Source organism: Nothoprocta perdicaria, unplaced genomic scaffold (assembly GCF_003342845.1).
Source record: "Nothoprocta perdicaria isolate Ctin4 unplaced genomic scaffold, notPer1 scaffold_15, whole genome shotgun sequence".
Classification (NCBI taxonomy): Eukaryota; Metazoa; Chordata; class Aves; order Tinamiformes; family Tinamidae; genus Nothoprocta; species Nothoprocta perdicaria.
Genome location: NW_020454649.1, coordinates 2,769,071 through 2,788,067, shown reverse-complemented (window position 1 = coordinate 2,788,067; position 18,997 = coordinate 2,769,071). Strand labels below are relative to the sequence as shown.

Sequence of the window (18,997 nt, the reverse complement as noted above, 5' to 3'; positions counted from 1 at the left end):
GGTGCCCGTCATGAAGACCCAACTCAGCCACCTCTGCCTTCAGATACTGAACCAGCACAGGGCACTGCAGGCGTCACTCGTGCCACAAACACCCCCGGGGATGAGGTGCTCCTTGGGCTGAATCCTGCTAGTAGGAACGAACCTGATGACGAATCTCCATTGAAGGGTACCAGTAAGAATAATGGGTCAAACTCATTTCACTGCTGTGTGTGAAATGAGACATTATTTCTTCTGAATTCAGCTCCTCTCACTATCTTTCTTGCCTTGGGGAATAGAGCATTCTTGTTGTGGACTTGCATTGCAATCAATGATTTTATGATTTTGTTATAAGTGAACATCCCAGCAAGAGTTCCTGTTTGTTAGCAGTAGTTTTTTTTTCTGGATCTAACTTTTCATATACACCCCAGTTTTTCTCATGCTTATGCTTAATAGAAGATAATACTAGGAAAAGAGCAATTCCTCTTTTTTATTATTTATTTATTTGATAAATGAGCAGTAGTACATGAGTCACAGATTTAAAATCAATTTTTATGACAAATATTACCTGGACTTGAGTTTTCCATGGATGTCCTTAAGACTTTAAAACTTTAAAATTACTTCCTTCTCAATTTTCTTGAGCAAGTTCTACAGTTTGAAATTAAGAACTTCATTTCTGAATTTTATCCTAAATTATGCAAAATATAAATATTACATTTCTTTTACAGTATTTCATAATTTAAAATGGTATTCTCATGACATATCAGTGCTTTGGACATTTCGGAATCTTTTTGATTCTCCAGAAATCTGTTCCTAAAAAAAAAAAAAAAAATTGTGCTTTCCCCTTACTTCCAAAACATTCATTTCTCCAGGGTTACCTTAAAGCACCAGGCCTGAATTTTTTAAAGAGTGATAAAAACTAAGGATTGTGCAGATTAAGGCAGTTCCTTTCTCTGCTTCCCACTTTTAACATTATAAATATGGAAGGCATCTTATGAAGCTTCACAGTTTATTCTCATCAAACTTTTAAGCTTTCTTTGATTTGATGAGTCAATTGAGAATGTGAAAACCCAAAAAAGATTTCAATATCTATTCAAATATTTTCAGTTAAATTATTCTGAGTTTATTCCTGTGTAGTGATAGAAATTCTAATACTCATTCTGAATTAAAATGATTTTTTCCCTTCTGAATAGTAACTATTGGATATCTTGGAAGGTAACACTTTCAAAATTTCAATGATGTAATTGTGCATGAACATTAATCCATATTACTCAATTTATATCTTACAGTGATTGGAAATTCTGAAATTCCATTTAGTAAAGTTGTGCTGTTTCTTAGAATATTTATGACATCCTTCCTCTTTTGTATCAGCTGCAGTCCTTATAAAAGGGCACTGCATGAATGATGTGGAAAAGAAGTTCATAAAATAATTTCATTCCTTAATTTTCCATATGAATACATTTTAAATTCTTCTGTTGGGAGACTAGCATACATTCTTATAGTCATCTCATGGGAAAGGATGGATGCATGATTAAATAAGATAAAAAAGAGATTTTTTTATCATGATGATAGAGGCAGTCTTAAGTAGTTATGTCTAATTACTTTTTGCATGGTATTTCTATATTTCAATTCTTGCTGACATTTAAGACATTAATCAGAATCTTCCAGATTAACTGACAGACTATTAGTGAAGGAATGAAAAAAACAAATGTAAGGAGACAGATACAGAAGATCTAGTTTACTTGGTATTTTTTCTGACATTTTATACATAGGAAAGAAAATAATAATATATTGTTTGATAGATAGAGAAAAATAATGAGGGTGGGAACATATTTGTAAACATATTTGAAGTTAACTTAGCCATTCTCACAACAGTCACGGCATCGACTGATATTCCCAAAGGGGAAGATATGACCCAGGAACCACGGGCACCTAGTATCTCCGTAACAGTGCTTACCTCTCCCGATGGTACCCGTCATGAAGACCCAACTCAGCCACCTCTGCCTTCAGATACTGAACCAGCACAGGGCACTGCAGGCGTCACTCGTGCCACAAACACCCCTGGGGATGAGGTGCTTCTTGGGCTGAATCCTGCTAGTAGGAATGAACCTGATGACGAATCTCCATTGACGGGTACCAGTAGGAATAATGGGTCAAACTCATTTCACTGCTCTGTGTGAAATGGGACGTTATTTCTTCTGAATTCAATCCTCTCACTGTCCTTCTTGTCTTGGGGGACACAACATTCTTGTTGTGGACTTTCACTGCAAAGCCCTCCGGTGGGATCTGGACAGTTGTTAATACTCTAAACTTCTGCAGTGGGTGGAGGAGACTCCTTGCTGGTACATTTGGTGGTTTCTGGCCTTTGCTAAAGCCTGTGTCTGGGTGGCCTTCTAACTGTTCTGCAAGGCATGCTCCTTGGTGATTCTGAATTCTGGTCCCRAACCGCTTAGGCCTGTGCTCAGGCCTGGTATGCTTCCTAGTGCCATGATTGCTGCGGTGGAGGTGCTCTGGAGGGGTTGTCTCATGGCCTATGCCTGTGACTCGGCAGCAGCACCATCACTGAGTGAATAGTGAATGGTGTCCTGGTGGTGAGAGAAGAGCGATGAGACGAGAATAATGTCCCGTGAATTCCTTTTGCTTCCGTTCTTTTCCTTTAAATTTCCGTTTGGTTCCTCTCTCCTCCTTGCTGGAGGAAAGACATGCCAGATCATCATAGTTTGGGCTGTGATGTGCTGCTGCCTCATGAGTTACAGACTCTTCTTTTTTTGTTTGGTTGGGGTTTTTTTCTTGTTTGGGGTTTTTATTTCCTTCTGTGATTGCTTCTTCTGAAGGCCTTCCCTCTCCGTCTGTCACTGGTAAATGTGAATAGTAACCAACGCCCCTCAAACATGGCATGTGTGTGTTGGTTAAGAGTCTCAGAAGGCAGTGACAGTGCTAGAAGGGAAGGCTTTCATGTCTTCTTTCCTCCTGTGCTTTAAATCAGGCAGGAGGAGGTTCTGTCTGGCTTGTGGATTGGGAAAGGGGGAAATGCTGATGCAGGTGGTGGTTGTGTGAGGTTTGGGCGTAAAGCTGACTGAGCCACCATCACGGCAGTCACGGAGTCCACGGATGTTGTCAGCCAAGGAGAAGGAACGCAAGAGCCACAGGCACCTGGCACTCAACCTGGAAGGGAAGGTGATCAAGCCACTACTACGGATGATTCCCACCTCAATTTCATACCTGGAGTTTTTCCAGACACTCAGGATCGTCTTAACCGATTACACACTTCTGCTCCTACCAGTAAGAATGATGACTTACAGGCAGTCTTATATTGATAATTTAGGKTTTTTTTTGTACTGATGATACTCTGAATATGTTTATCATTTTTCCTTTTTTTAAGATTAGACTCATGTTATACATTGCTGTTTGGTTTTTATTCTTGACATTTCTAGATATGTATATGCATGTGATTCTTAGATGTGTTTTGAGGTAAGTTTTTCCATGTCAAGAGTGAACTTTGGTCAAAAGACTGAAAAGTGGTATTTTGTGAATAACCTCTCCATAGATTATGTTGTGTTTATGTTTCAATATTGTGTTTGTTACACTACCCAAAACTTAGGAAGTGGTCCTAAACTTTGTCTTCCAAGGCATGTTAGTACTTTATCTTTCTGTTTAATGGTCATAAATGCCAGCTGCGTAACACTTAATGTCACTTTTTCCCTATCTACATTTCTTATGTATCAGGTAAACATATATCACTGAAGGTACTTCTCTATATGGTCTTTTTTTCTAGGTATATTTGCTGCTGTTATCTTGCCAGTGGTTAACTAATTTTGCTGATCTGTAACTGACATTTGTGAACAACCTATTTTTGTGAAGAGTACTTTTATTTTTTTGATAATTTAATATAGTTAACAGTAATAATGCTTATTTATTGCACTGCATTATCTTGTTTCCTTGTGGTCACAGGTTAATAATATGGGAAATGAAGGGAATTCCCTTATTCCTAAATAGAAATTGTCCCGTTTGTACCAATTGTCTTCCCAACAGTATTTCAGTATTTCTTTTTCCGTATACAATTTTTGTGCACTTTCCTGGAATTTAGTGGAACTATGCCAGGGTAGATTTTTGTCAAGGCTCTGTGTTTTTTTTTTTTTTTTTATGTATCTGTGTATTTATAACATTACACAGCAAACACTTCAAAGATCATTCTTTCATTATTATTATTATTATTATTTAGGAATTACAGTTTGTATCCAGTGATCAGATTAGTTTTGACAGTTTTAAGTAAAAAGGGAGGTTTAGTGTTATAGTGAAGACATATTTCTATGTCTACTTTCTCTTTTCATTCTTATATTAACATAGCTCCACTAAATTTGGTGGATTCTCTTTTAATTAACACTAATGTTAGCTTATTCATCATAAGTTAGAATTTGGTCTACATTTTTCTTCAGAATTTTATATAAATCAATAAAATAAACCCAATCAAAATGCCTGAGTTGCACTCTTTTAATGTAGGTGCAGCAATATAAATGCATTTTGCTTTTGCATCAAATGCATAAATTGATACAATTTTATTGCAAAGCTCAATGTATTTTAAGAATTGTTTCTTCCTGCAACGAGCTTATTTACTGACCTTCATTCCCCTATTCACTTAATGAGTACAAGCAGTCTTTCTAATTTACTGTGCAGACATTACACACTATGATGAAAAAATGTTAGTTACCTTTTTCTTTTAAGCATAGAAAACCTGTAAGAATTTGTTAGAAGGTCATTTTCAAGGTGAATATCTGTGTAGGGTCTCTTCATAGTCAGTGCCCTGGCAAAGATTCATAACTCTTCAATTTTTTTCATTTATCTTCCATTGGGGCTTTTTAAAATCACAATACAAGGAAATGTCTAGGACCACACCATCATGATAGAAAGTATTTGTTTATTGAGGGATCTTTTGTGATGTGGATGTGTTGGAATGTAATGTGAGAGATGCACTAGTGTGTTGGCAGGCCTTCTCTGGACAGCCGAGTCGCTCGCTGCAGTACACGTCTGTGTTGCTCTTGCTTTTTCTGTAGAGCAGGGGTTAAGCTGTGGCCTGACAACACACTAATGACTGATCTTCTGTCCGAGTGTCTCAGTGGAATGATGAATGGATCCGCTGAAGAAACCCAAAATGTAACTGTGAAAAGGAGGAAAAATACAACAACATATCTTCAAAATGAAATTTAGAGAGTTTCTTAGGGCTCCTGGTTGCCTCCTGCGAGCGCATCCCCCAGCTAGGATCATGAAGGGACAAAAGTGCATCCTGTCCCAGCAAAAGGGAGGAGAGGGAGGAGATCTTAGAACAGACTGGAACTTGGAACAGGTTGCCAAGAGAGGCTGTGGAATCTGCAGAGATCTTTAAAACCTGCTTGGAAGCAATCYTGTGCCACCTGCTCTAYGTGAGCCTGTGTGTGTGCAGGGGGGTTGGACTAGATGATCTCTAAAGGTCCATTCCAACCTCAAAGATTCTACAATTCTATGAAATACCTTTTATATTAGCATGAGGATGGTTAATCAACATCTATGTAACAACCTAAGGGGATTTGCAGTTGGAGAAGCTCTGTCATTTCTCAAGGATGATGTAAAGCTCCTTAAGAATGCACTGATGTGTGGGATAGACAAATCAGTATTTTCCTCTCGGCCAGCTTTCTTAGAGGCCTCAGAGGCCAGCTCAGATCACTTAGTTGCTGAAATTAGTGGTGAGATAGCAGAAAACAACTCACCAGTCAATATATTTCTTGTTAATAAAAAATTGAAAACATCTGGAAGATTCATGAGCTACTTGTTGGCTAACTTTAGCAACAGGAAAAATGTGCTGCTTAATTCTGTATTTGCCAACGGCAGTTAGGAAATGAGATCAGAGGTACAGACTAGAGTTGCAGTGTCTGTTAAAGAACAAGAAAAGGAACATTACTTTTGAGTGAAGTAAGTACTTAATTTGCTCTRTGAGATTCTGGAAGGATTCAAAGAGATGGGGAACTGCAATATGATTTGTATAATGGCAATAAAGATAATCTTAGTAGTTTCTTTTGGGATCCAGAATAACTGCATGGGAGCAGAGCGGGCCAGAAATATTACAGAAATCACATTAAAGTTCAAGGGATATGGTCGTAATAGCAGAAAATTGAGACTTGAAGTGTGCATTTGGATTTAAGATTTTAGAACCAAATTGCACAACATATTAATAAAGGAAGAGGGATCCACATGCAATTTTAGAGAGAGTACATTTTTTGGTAAAAAGTCATATTTTCATTTTTTTCRAAGTCTGGTTCATATACATAGCTATCAAATTTAAAACCATCGAAAGAACTACACTTCTTTTTTCTTATGAGCACGTTGAAGTTTTAGAAATTCACTTTTATCCTGTGTAGGAATAGAAGTAAAATTTTAAAATTCTCTAGACAGATCTTTTCCACATTTTAGAAATGTTTTCTTCTCTGTCTCCTCCCTCTCTCCCCTGTTCTTTCTCTRTTCTCCACCTCCCTTGCAAAAGGCAAGACATTTGACCACATATATGAAGAAGTTCTTGGAAAAGAAAATCTGCCAAAATTCTGATATCCTTACAAGATTTCTAGGCAATTCTAATCACRTTTTGGTGATCTAATCACATTATATCTTTGTTAAAAATGAAAAATATGAGAGGAGAAAACCATTAACTTTGTTATTCAAAGTGGTAAAACTAACCGTCGTTCATAGGAGTATGACGAGTGTAGTATATGCAAAARTTTTCATGAAAATACTTGCTAATGACCTCAGATTGACCTTCCTATAATTTTTTTTTATTTAATAATATTTTATATTGTTTAAGTTATATCCTRTGTACCACACTGTTCAGTAGCCATTAGACATATTGGGCCTAATGGATATTTTTATTTTTTAGGACCTACATCCAGTATATATGAATCCACTCCTTTCCCTGGGCAGACCACAACAACAATAGCTTCATCCGAAAGATCAGCCAAGCTACCTGGTAAGTAAAATTTTTAATTCCTTTCTGAGCTTTTCATTTCTTTCCATGGTTTAAACATAGCGTAATGGTAATACGAATTGAAGCAAGAGATGAAAATGTAGGTCAAATGTAGATGTTCACTAGTAGTCTCAAGAATGGAACATATTGTAACTCATAAAACTTTTCACGTATGTGAAGACGAAAGAGAAGGCACTTATTTTGGAGAAAAGTATTAAGAATTAAATAACTTTGATAAATTGATCTGAAATCAATTAGATGAAATTCAGTATAGATATATGCRAAGTATTGTGTATGTGAGAATGTTCAGTTAAAACAATAGGTGAGACATCAGTATTATAGAACAAGATTTGCAATTTAAAATGGAATAGAAATTACCCAAACCCATGATACTATTGCAATAAATAAATTAAGGCAAAATTAAAAAAATAAAAAAATCAGGGATATATTAACAGTAATATCATCTGTAACATACAATTTGTAACATACGATGGGTAATCCACTTTTCTTAGGCCTGGCAAGWCTGGGGCTGTATTCATTTCAAAACTTTGCCTCTTGTTAATGAAATAGGAAAAGTATAAGAGGTCACAAAGCTAACTTTTGGATAGGTAACCTCTGAAGTCAAAATAGAAGAACTCATTTTTAGAGAAGAAAGGAGATGAGTATGCTACAAAAAGAATGCATGCCAGTTTTCCCCATGGAGTAATAGTGATTGATCATTAAAAGAAGTAATTATTTCAAATGAAAAAGCAAGTATAACTATTTTTCACCTATGCTGACCAAAGCACAGTGCTTGCAAGCAAGTGATGATCAGATATTGCATCTGCATTGGCCTACCTGCAGCCGAGTGTTTTTCTGAATGCATTTCATTCTTTCTTTTTTNTTTTTTTTTTTTTTTTTTTTTTTTTTTTTTAGGGTATTCAGGTATTAGGGTATTAGGGTATAATGTTAAAGTGTTTGCTGTGCATAGAAGTACTTTATAAAATGAGCAATCATTTTTTTTTTTTTTTTTTAGGGTATTCAGGTATTAGGGTATTAGGGTATAATGTTAAAGTGTTTGCTGTGCATAGAAGTACTTTATAAAATGAGCAATCATGCAAGTTAGGTGAAAAAAACAGTTTGAATGAACGCCAAAAAAGTAAAAGAGTTTGTGTGCTTGCAGTTGTGCAAAATGACAAAACCACATGAGATAACAGGTCACCTTCCCTTCCGTTAATCTCGTCCACAGAATGGTTGATTGTAGTTGCTGCTCTCGTGGCGCTGGCTTTGGTTCTTGCAGTCTGCATYGCAGTTAACAGCCGGAGAAGGTAAGCGAGTCCTTTAATTTTTGAGAACTCGTTGCTCTGTTATTTTCCTCCTTGAGAGGCTTCAAAGCATCCTGCGAGACTAGAGCAGTATAAATCAGGGAAGAGCTTCCACTGCAGAGGTCTGTAACTCGGGCTTGAGGCAGTATTTGTGTAAAGAAATGTTTGGGTCTTTATTTGTAGATGGAAACTGAAGGTGGACAGGTCAGAGATAATTAAGTATTCACTCTTAGCTATTAATAGTCAGGGCCTAGACAGTGAGAATGAAGAATATGTTATATGGGACGAGCTAAATATAATTCTGTACCACTAACCACCAGAGACMCCAGGGACAGAAGTACTGTGTGAGGATTAATTTATCCCTTTCAAGCTAAAGGACATGGACAAAGGACATGGCACAGGCAGCCATCACAGGGGTAGGAACTGTGTGGAGTGAGCTCAGCTGCAGGTAACCAGGAGGGTTGCTCACAGCAGTTACTTTAGTCCACTGGAGAGACTTAAGGAATGGGAAAGGGCAGTGTGCTGTGCGAGGTTAGCCAGCAATCTGCCGGAGAGGAGCCTGAAGGGAAGGTTCTGGGTGCACTTTCCCTTCTCCAGAGGCCGGTCTGATGTCACTTCTTGGCTGTCAGAAACAGCTTATGGCTGCTTGAATGTTAAACTTGAGCTCCTTCCCAAAGTACATTCTGTAGGGTTAATTTTGTTCAAGAAGCAGTGAGCAAATGAACTACTTGCCTGCAGGTAGCAGGAAAGCCCACGTGAACCCTCCTGTGAGAGAGGGTCAGGGTGCTCCAGGGCATGGGGTGCGCGCTGGACTCGATCGCTCGCGGCGGTGAGGGAGCACCCCGGTCTGCACCACAGAAAGTTCCTCCGAGGCAAGGATGTCCCCAGCTGAATGCAGCTTGTCAGCTGGAGTAACTGGCACAGTCTTRCTGAAGGAGGTAGTGAGATGCCACCAGGCACGTTGTCCCTGCAACTGTGTCCGCAACATCTACGCTCCTCTGACTGTGCTATTAGAGACATGCTAAAATAAGATATCAAGCACGTGGTGAGGCAGCATAAACTGCAGCTTTCTTGCTGTCAAGTGACTGTGAAAATGCACAGTGTGAATAGTATGGCCCATTGATCGATGTGCTGCTCTGTTATGTCTATAAAAGCAGAGACTGTTGTCGTTTCTTCCCTCTCGGCCCAGCATTGCCATGGAAACAGCCAAGCAGGGCTGGTGTGGCTGACTATAGATAGCGTCTGATGGGAAGTGAAGCCGTCTCGGAGTTATAAATTATATACTAGATATCATTAATGGAAAATCTGCTGCACTTGCATGCAGCTGGGAGACCAAAAGAGAGAAGGTGCATGTGGGTGGATGTATGYGTACAGATTGCCAGATTAGACCCTGATAATATGTACTGATCACTGCAAGGAGAATTTTTTGAAGGAGGGACATAATCTGTTTGACACAAATGGATTTCTACTTTTCACTTTAACACGATGTGATCATGGATAATGATCTGTGATAACATGATGTTATCCTGGATAAATCACAGGTTCTGTGTGTTCATCTATTCTGATCCATTAGTGCTAATACGCTGAAATTCATAGTGAGGTAGTTGCTGTGCAGTCAACATTATGCATATGAAAGTAACATGATGACAGTCCCGTAGCAGAATTTGCAGTTTAAGAAAGAGGATAGTTGAGCATTCCAGAGTTAGCTGAGCAGTAAATAGAGAATATTTTTAGCATTTGTTTATTTAAAAAGTGAATATTATCCATGTTTTGGCTTGCTGCTAACTGCAGCTTTTTCACTTTCCTTCCTGTTCTGGAAGCCCGAAGGAGTCAAGGCAGAGCAGGCTTTAGCTTCAAGCCACTTAATGCCATGTTTCAGAACGCTGTAGGTTTAGCCKTTCTCAGTATGAGGTCAGCACGTCATGGGAGATTTAAGGAATTCCAATTGAGTGATCAGCTCTGCTCAATAAATAGCAAATTACTTTGCTTTAGTTATTTCCTTTATTTTTTAAAATCGCTGTTGTTTTAAATTTTCCTGCGGAAATTAAAATGGCCCTAAGGCTCAGTGTGCTCTGATTTCTTTATTTGCTTGTTTGTTTACTTATCCCTCTTGTTGCAAATAAGATCACTCCTTAGTCTGATGCCAGGTCTCCTTCGAGAGACCAACATAAGGTGCAGCTCAGTGCGACCTGCACACCAGGAGAGACACCTGAGCCGCTTCCCAGAGAGGCAGYGCCCATTGACCGCCACGCGCTCTTCCCTCCTCTGGCATTTCCCAGGAAATGCTTCCCAGTGCTGTGTAATATAAGCATGGCAAACCGAGCTACTTTGGCTAAAATAGAACTGTCACATGTCAGTCTGTAAACACAGGAAAAAGTACTTCAGAAGGATAACAGTATAATTAAACTGCCAAATTAGTCTTTCAGACAAAGTCAGTACGACTTCAGAGACTGTGTTCCTCTGAAGAGAGCTGTGCTCTATGTATTCAGCTTACACCAGGCTATTTAAATATTCAGCTCAGTATAGCCAGAGAACTGTCTTAGCAGTGTGATGCACAGCTGACAGCTATGCAACTACCTCTTTTTTTTTTTAATTACTGTTATTTAAAGACTTATTTTGTGTTCTTACATAGGGTTTAAATATAGGGTTATTAGGTAGCACTGGAGTGCGTGCGACTCTAAAAGCACAGTAGCTATTCTCTACCTTAATGTCTCCTTAATGATCTAAGCTATTGATATTAGCAAGTTTAATCCTGCCTTTTTCCGTGGCTGTTGGCAGTGCAACATGTTCTGGGCCTGACAGGCTGTTGCAAAGAGGGAAGACATTCTCTTTTATAACTAGGTGAGAGCTTGGTCCCTTGACCTGAATTTCCAGACATGTGAAAAAGCTTTCAGAAGTCTGGTCCCGCATTTGATTTAGCATGCACTTGACCTTAGAGGGCCATATATACAAGGTACATAAATATGAAAATATTCAAATATTAGCAAATCGTTTCTTTCAGTAGTTCCATGTGAATCTCCATTTCTGGTGCTTACTTTCTTTTCGTTTCTTGCTAGATGCGGGCAGAAGAAAAAGCTAGTGATTAATAATGGCAAAGGGGCAGTGGAAGACAGGAAGACGGGTGGATTAAACGGCGAAGCCAGCAAATCGCAAGAAATGGTGCACCTGGTTCATAAAGAACAGTCAAATGAGCGAACAGGAGCATGTGATGAGTTCCTGACCCTTGATGAAACGCAAAATCATCAGGAGCTGGACATGAAGAGTGGAGTGTAATGGCTCCAAGATGCCAAGTAGGTCAGAGCTGGGGAAATCAAAATCGCCAAGGACTTGGACAGTTGTTCACAGATGCACTGGGCTACTGATGCCTTTTGAACATAATTAAACAGAAGTTTTCTTCATTTTTTTTTAATTATTTTTAAACCATGTCCAAGTTGCAAAGTTGACATTTGCTTTCTGAAATAAGCCCCCAAGAGTTGCATACATTTATCATTTCCAAATTCCTACGTGGAGGGCACTTACTGTGTCTTTGCTGTTAGGGGGGACACAAGTTTGTATCGTTGTTCCCCAGCTGTAGTATCTTCGCTGTGCGGAGCTGCAGGAGAATCCCGTCACTCCACCTTACAGGCACTTAAGGTACTAAACTTGCTATGGTACAAGAATAAGTGAGGAACAAATATCAAGAGCGACAATGAAGCTAAAACCAGAAAAACTTCCTCACAATCCCTAAAACTTCAGAACCCTTCAGAAATGCCTTCTAGACAGGAAGAGTGGTAGGTGCATTCAAAATAGGCAAAAAGTGATATTTTATAAGGATTTATGACTTGATCTGTAATGAGAGAAATCCAGAAGGATGATGTTTATTTATCTCTATTTTTAAATGTGGGCATACAGTAAGTCTCTTTGGGAGGGGGAATAAAGACATGAAAACATGAGTTGATACATAATAAACTTCCATACATTATTATCTTAATCTGTACAGTTATTCTTGAGTTTTTGAGGTGTTCGTTGCTGTTCCCTCTCCCTCCTTCATTGGTCATTGTTTGTGTATGTTTTTATTGAGATGGTTAGTTACTCTAAAGAATGAAATTGAATGACCCAAGGCTTAATCACACGTGTATAAATCAAACAATTGGAAATCATCAAATATGATGACAGTATTTTATTTCCTGAAGAATASGGCTCCATATTCCTTTGCTTCCAGACTTCCTTATGCTGAGCCTAGCAAGGCTTGTTTTCCTCATAACCCCAGTCTGCTGATATTTTAATACTCGGCTTTGTATGGTCTTGGTCACTTCTGAAGAATTCTGTTTTCCCCAGCTTATTTTTGTCATGCTTTTTAAAAATACCAAAAGAAATGCAGCTTACTTATTGGTACTAGAAGAGGAAATTCTATAAAAAAAAATCAAAGAAAATTAAAGGAAACTCTCCCAGCAATGTAATATAGTAAAAAAGCTGCAGTCGCATTGTCATGTGCTTTTTTTGTGTCTTTATATGTCTGTTTTGAAAAAGTATTTGTATTAAACTATGATGCTGTGCATTATTGATATGGATTATCAGAAAGAAGATTTTTTTGCTAGCAATAGTCTGTGCCATTTTTAAGAAAGCATTTGAAGTGGAGGGAGACTGGCAGCTTTTAATTAGTCTGCCTCAAAAAGAAAAGTAAGAAAAACAATTTAAGGTAGTTGCAAACAGTTAGGTCTCTGTTCGTTGTGGGATGGGGAATATTCTCTAGCTGGGTTATTGAGATATTCCTATTCACTGCTCATAGCATCTTCGTTTGAAATTGTTCTATTAAAGCCAGCTATTTTATGTTCTCCATTCAGGCTAATTGGGAGATGAGTACTCAGCTGGCAAAATGCTAACATTAGCCAGAACTGATCCTTTTTGGGCCATAAAGCACAAGACTGCTCTGATTATATTTCTCGGTTACAGCCCTTCAGCAGTTTTCCGTGTGTTTGTAAGTTGCTCTGTGCCCTGGTACCTCCGGGCAGATTTCCCTGGGGGAAATTTGTGCCTGTGCAACAGGACCCGAGACAAGCCGCAGTGCTGAGGGGCATAGGGAGTGCTTTATGGCTTGCTCTGTGCCAGTATGTGGCATTTATGAGCAGCTCCATCGCTCACCATCTGTGGTCCATGGTCAAACTTCTCAGCCCTAACATGTGTTTTAATACTGAGCTGTTCTGAGGGAAGTCTGTTGACTTTGCATGGAATGTTATTTCATTCTTRTAATAATTTTAAGCAAGTCAAAATGAACTGTTGAGTGCTGTGTTAAAATTGGCTTTATATACTCGTTTTGCTAAATATAGAGACTCAGAATAGGGATTTTTCCTTCCTTTCTTTAATTCCTAATTTAATTCTATCAAAAGGAGTTAAGTCCATGTCTTGAAGGATAAATCTTTCTAAAAGAAGATTGCAGCATGTTATTCATCTCCCTCTTCAGATGTTTAATGGAGAAAACTACCTTCCTAATTTATCTTATATGCTATATATATATATGTATGTATAAAAACAGGGGCAATATTCTTGGGCTTTATATTTTTAAATAGGGAAATACACAATTTCTCTTTCCAGAGGCAGTGCCCTTATTTTGTATATGCTGATTCCTTTTAGATTATATCATGTGATTTATCTGTAATCAAGTTTCATTATAGTTTCAAAACTACATGGCCATTTCATACATGTAAAATAGTAAGTATTTGTATTAAGCTCAGTTTTATTGCTTGATGGGTTGTTCYTTCTGTATGTGTATTTTTTTATAGAAAGCACTTGATATATTTGCATATTTATTTAAGAATTTAATCAGGATGAGAGAAAATATTATCTCTAAATTGTAACTAGAAATAATATTGCTAAAAGAAAAGGAAAAAAAAGTTGGATTGTAAAATGAGCTTCCAAAAATAAACTTGATTCCACATTGAGGATAAAAATCCAGGTTGGCATTACTAGAGGGTGAGAAAAGCTGTTCAGCAGGACAGCCCTTTCCCGGGCCGGTGGGCCGGAGATGAGATTCCCATCTGTGAGCTCCGTGCCAGGCGTAGCGGGACGTGGGTGACGCTCTCCTCACCGCCAGCTTCCCTGCTCCTGCCGGGGATGTTTCTGCACATCTTTTTGGGTGACTTTTGTGTCGTTTCTCCTTTCTGCACTGGACCAATTGGGCTGGGAGGCCCTCAGTAGGTTACTCCCCTGTGTCCTTCCGCCCAGACGGATGGTGCTGGACTGAGGCAGAGCTAATATGCGATCCTGGTTTGGTCTGGGCTTAGTTATTCTTGCTGTAGACAAAGGCAAAGCCAGGATGCTTAGAAAGCCAGCAGCTATTGGGCTTATTTCATGTTATATTTGACCTTTAGGACAAAGTATTCAATATTGCAGCCAGCCATTGTTCCGTAGCCTTATTAAACATTTCCAGGCTCCAAGTGCTCTAACTAAAAGGTTTGGTTCCTTAGAGACCCATGGACTACACCAGGTATTGACCAGTTTTCCTCGGGGCAAAGGCTGGAAGAGGGGGCTGCAGAGCGCTGCTCCCGGGGCCGTGCAGGCCGCGCAGGCCGGCGACAGCCGCGCGCAGAGGGTGGGAAACCTGTGGGATCCGAGTGCAGCCCCCGGGGGGGGGCGGGGGGGGGTGCTGCTCCCTGGGAAAGTCCCACCCGCATCCCCATGACAAGAGCAGCCAAACGCTGCACAGCTCTAAGGAAAGGAGAGGAAACGCGGCCTTTCCCGGTGAAGCCCCCACCTCCGGGTCACCTCCGTGCGCACCACCCGTTTACAAGCCGGCTTTAACCAACTTCCCCCGCTCCGGCAGGCGCCTCTCACTATTACTCCGCCCGCGGCATGACTATGAGAACAGAGCAGCAAAGGGCTGCTTTGGCACGGATGACTAACGGTGGCTTTGGCGCAGCACACGGGCTGTACTTTCCACCTCCCCAGCGCCRGGCGAGCCAAATGCCTTGACACCAACAGGGTTTCGAGCGCGCTCCTGGTCTTGCTCATCTTCCTGTTTTTGAGGTGCCGGGCTTGGCTGGCTGTGCGGCATCACAGCTTGGCGAAAAACTGAAATTAAGGTGGCGGAACCACGASGGACAAACTCCTGCTCTCAAGAGAGCTGATTATTCTGAAGGTGCAAGTAAAGCAGGGGGAGAGAAAGCCTCTGTATGCTGCCAGCTCAGCCTGCTTTCCACTTCGTCTGGATAGTTCTGACAAATAGAGAGTTTTTTCTGCCTAAAGTAAGTGTTCTCCAGCTGTCTATTTTAAAACCTCTTTCTCTACAGGCAAGGGCTGCTAAGATGAATGGGTGAAACCCATTTTAATTAATTCTCTGCCACGGAAATCTGCACACTGAATGCGATGTGAGGGCCACCACGTCTGTGTTGTCTTTCAGGGAAAAAAAGTGTGCAAATGGTGAAGATTCAGATCAAAGCAAATGCTCAAAGGCTGTCAAATGAGAAGATGAACAATTTTTATTTCCAGAAAAAAAGGCACAGTTTAAATTAGTTTTAATATCTCAGGCAGGAAATGTAATTGTGCAGAATTATATTTTTTGGAAGATACATCATGCCTAACACATAATTCAGCTTTCCCTTCAGACTAAAATGAAATACTTAGAAGCAATAGAGGTATTTCCAGGGGCGGCAGCTTTTGTCCTTGGTGCCTTGGAGCCTTCCTTTGGGCMACTGCGTTAGGTGGGGTGCCCGTCACTAGTTGGGTGCCAGCTGCATTAYGTGGGGTGCCACCCTGCTCTGCCATCCCTCCATGCTCTGCTTGCAGGCAGAGTTTGAGCCTTAGAGCTAAATCTACCCGCAGTCATTGGGGTATAGCTCGCTTCTGGCACCACTATTTTCTTTTCCTGGCTTAATTTAAAGAAAAGCTTACATCATTTTCAATGACCACATTTTCCTTGCACAAAGTAAGACTCAAAAGACACAGGAATAAGTTGAATATATTTTGCCTTATGATCTGAATTTGAGTTTACCACTTCTTGTCTGCCTTTTCTTTTTAGTGATAAGTATCTTGTTGAGGCCTGATGACAACAACAATGATTTTTACGAGGATCCTTTCTGCAGCCACACCAGTGAGAGATTTCACCCCATAGCTGAGGCCCAGCGATTCCCTGGGCAAAAATGTGACTCCTCAGGAGTTTGGCACAGGAGAGAAAGTACTTTCTGCTTTGGACAGACCTCTGAGTAATAGAAGGGTCACAGCAAAGCTCTAGAGCAGCATGTTGGGCTATTTCTACTTTTCTGAGCTACAGAGAATTTTGGGCTTCATTCACAGAGTGGCAACCTGTGCCTCCATGCATCCTGTTTGTACGTATTGAAGGGTGGAAATACACTGAGTTGGTTTTATTTTAAAAGCATTATAAGGTCATCATTTTACAATATCTGTGGGTCATAGGATTCACTAGCAGAAACAAAATTACAGTTATCAGGAGCTATCCTGTGGCTCATTTTTTAGTTAATGGCCTTTCATGCATCCAAAGAAAGCTTGAGAGTGCTGCCAGCAGCACCAGCACTTCGTGCCAGCGCTCACAGCAGATGGACCTGGCCCGACAGATGTTTTTAGTGGTGTTTTCCTCCTGACGAATGCACGTTGGGGGCCACCTGCTGCTTTCMTGTCCTGGCCCTGTTGACACGCGCAGTTTGATGCAAAGGCGAGGGGTGACTCCAGGGTTTACACGGTCCGAAACACACTCTGCTTTCCTCTCATATAGGAATACAGCCCAGCACGTATCAGAGCCATGGCTGGCTGTCTGCCCTGTCACTGCGTCTCCTCATGGTGATGGGCACTGTCCAGCTGTAAGGACAGTACAGAAATGATTGTTTTTTCCTTAAGAAGAGAACTAGAAGAACAGGTTTCATCAGGCTTGCAGAAGCCACCTGTGGGATGGGCCAGCTGACAAAGCTATTGCAACTGTTCCATTTTATCCTCCTACACTTCTAACATTTCTTCCTACCTCCCTACTACTAGTATTTCAGGCCACATGTGAAATGGAGCATCACAGGTAGCCCTAGACCTCAGTGCCAAGAACTTGGGTTTTGTCTCTTGGGCTTCATGACAGTAAACTCAGGAGTAGCCAGCGCCTGCGATATTTGCTGTATTCAGACTACGTCCCTGAGGGGTGAGATTTTGATTGCTTCTTAGTTAACTCAATGCCATCTCTCACAGTTCCTGCAGCTTTTCAGGGCAGGGAGCCTCTCAGGTCACCGTTTTATCCAAACTCCCATCTGGAACTTTTCAGTGTCAAGCCCCAGTTTGCAGTAATACTCACACACGTAATCCATGAAAATTATGAACCAACATTTATTGATGATATGTACATAAGAGGTACAACATTTAGTGAAATGTTATATTCACGATTATTTCCAGTCTAGAAAGAACGTCCTTTTTTTGTTTTAATACATGGAAGTTACAGAAATCAGTTCACACTGTAAGAAAGCGTTAGGAGGGAATGGAAGTTGGAGGAGGAAGGGTCTGGACTACAAAACCAGGCTTGGTCTACGAGGCTTTCCAGATAGAAGATGCCACAACTGAGCCTGGAGCGGGGAGAGAAATGTTACCACCTGCATTCATTAGTGGTCCAACAAGCTGTGCTACAGCTACAGTGCACACGCTGTTTCAAAATCYGGGGCTCTTTCTGAATGGAAGGAGAAGACGAACCCCCATCCTGCTTGGTTTGGATTCTTTTCCCTGTGAAATAGCTCAGCAGAGTCCAGCTGGTGCCTGGCCACCCTTGGGAGACGGCGCTGAGGCCGGGTAGTGCAGGGCACTGCGGTGTGCACCCAAGGCAAGGCAACGCCGTCCCCGGGCGCAGCATGGTGCCCACGTCCTCCAGCGCTCCCCACTCAGAGCGAGGTGTTKGAGCTGGGATGGGAGCCAGGCCCCTGGGACCCAGCCGTGACTCAGCGCCTGCCCTTCGTCTCACCCAACGTCTCCAGCAGCCATCACACTTGGTAGCGCCAGCTTGCACCTCCCAGAAGCTGCTCTCCATGTTTTCCCACAGCTCGGAATTACAGCCTGGGTTTCACCACGCCTTATTTTGCTGCTGAGTACAGAGGTCCTAGGTGTGTGCTGGGAACAGCAGTTTGGACATCGCAGACGTCGTGGACATCAGACACTGTAGCTCAAGAGGTGTTTAGCCTGGCATGATTTAACTTCCGTTAGCTTCTCATAACTACTAATATGCTGCCTTTTTTTTTTTTTTTTTTTTTTTTTTTTTTTTTTTTTTTTTTTTTTTTTTTTTTTTAATTTTTTTTTTTTTAAGTATTGAAGTAGCAGGGGAACTTTTGCCTGTGAGTCTATTAGTTATGTTTTTCCGAGCCCCTTGCTACAGCAAAACCACAGCAGCTTGGATGCACTCCTTGAAGGAGGTTGGAGACAGCGAGGCCCTGGAAGGGATTCAGGGGGCTCCTACAGCACGGCTGGGGACTGCTGGGCCACTTCACAGTGCACAGAGGCAAAAGGAAACAGGGGGTCCAAAGGGAGAGCGCAGCTACAGCGGTTTTTGTTGTTTTTTCTCTCGACGCTTGTGCTAATTTGAACTCGCTACAGTTACGGTGACAGCGTTCCAATGAGTCAGGCAAACAAGAAGAAAACAAACCATAAACTATGTTCTGTGTCTATTAATGCTTAATGCAATCATTAAGTGCATTCGCAAGGCAGCAGATCTATACTGGGGCTGCTGCCTCTCACTGCCAAGGAATCAAACACATGCAGCTCCTAACACACACCATGCTGGTTA

At 40.9% G+C, this 18,997-nt stretch overlaps 1 protein-coding gene across 1 annotated transcript in view; it reads left to right on the top strand.

Moving 5' to 3' along the window:
* CD44 (CD44 molecule (Indian blood group)) overlaps positions 1-11,650 on the top strand; it is a 52,454-nt gene extending 40,804 nt beyond the window's left edge. The window contains exons 13-18 of the mRNA XM_026034769.1: positions 5-172; positions 1,837-2,109; positions 3,073-3,258; positions 6,875-6,964; positions 8,190-8,268; positions 11,322-11,650. Coding sequence (XP_025890554.1) covers positions 5-172; positions 1,837-2,109; positions 3,073-3,258; positions 6,875-6,964; positions 8,190-8,268; positions 11,322-11,538 — 1,013 coding nt within the window. The 3' untranslated portion in view covers positions 11,539-11,650. The remainder of the gene's footprint in view (positions 1-4; positions 173-1,836; positions 2,110-3,072; positions 3,259-6,874; positions 6,965-8,189; positions 8,269-11,321) is intronic.
* Positions 11,651-18,997: the final 7,347 nt, after the last annotated feature.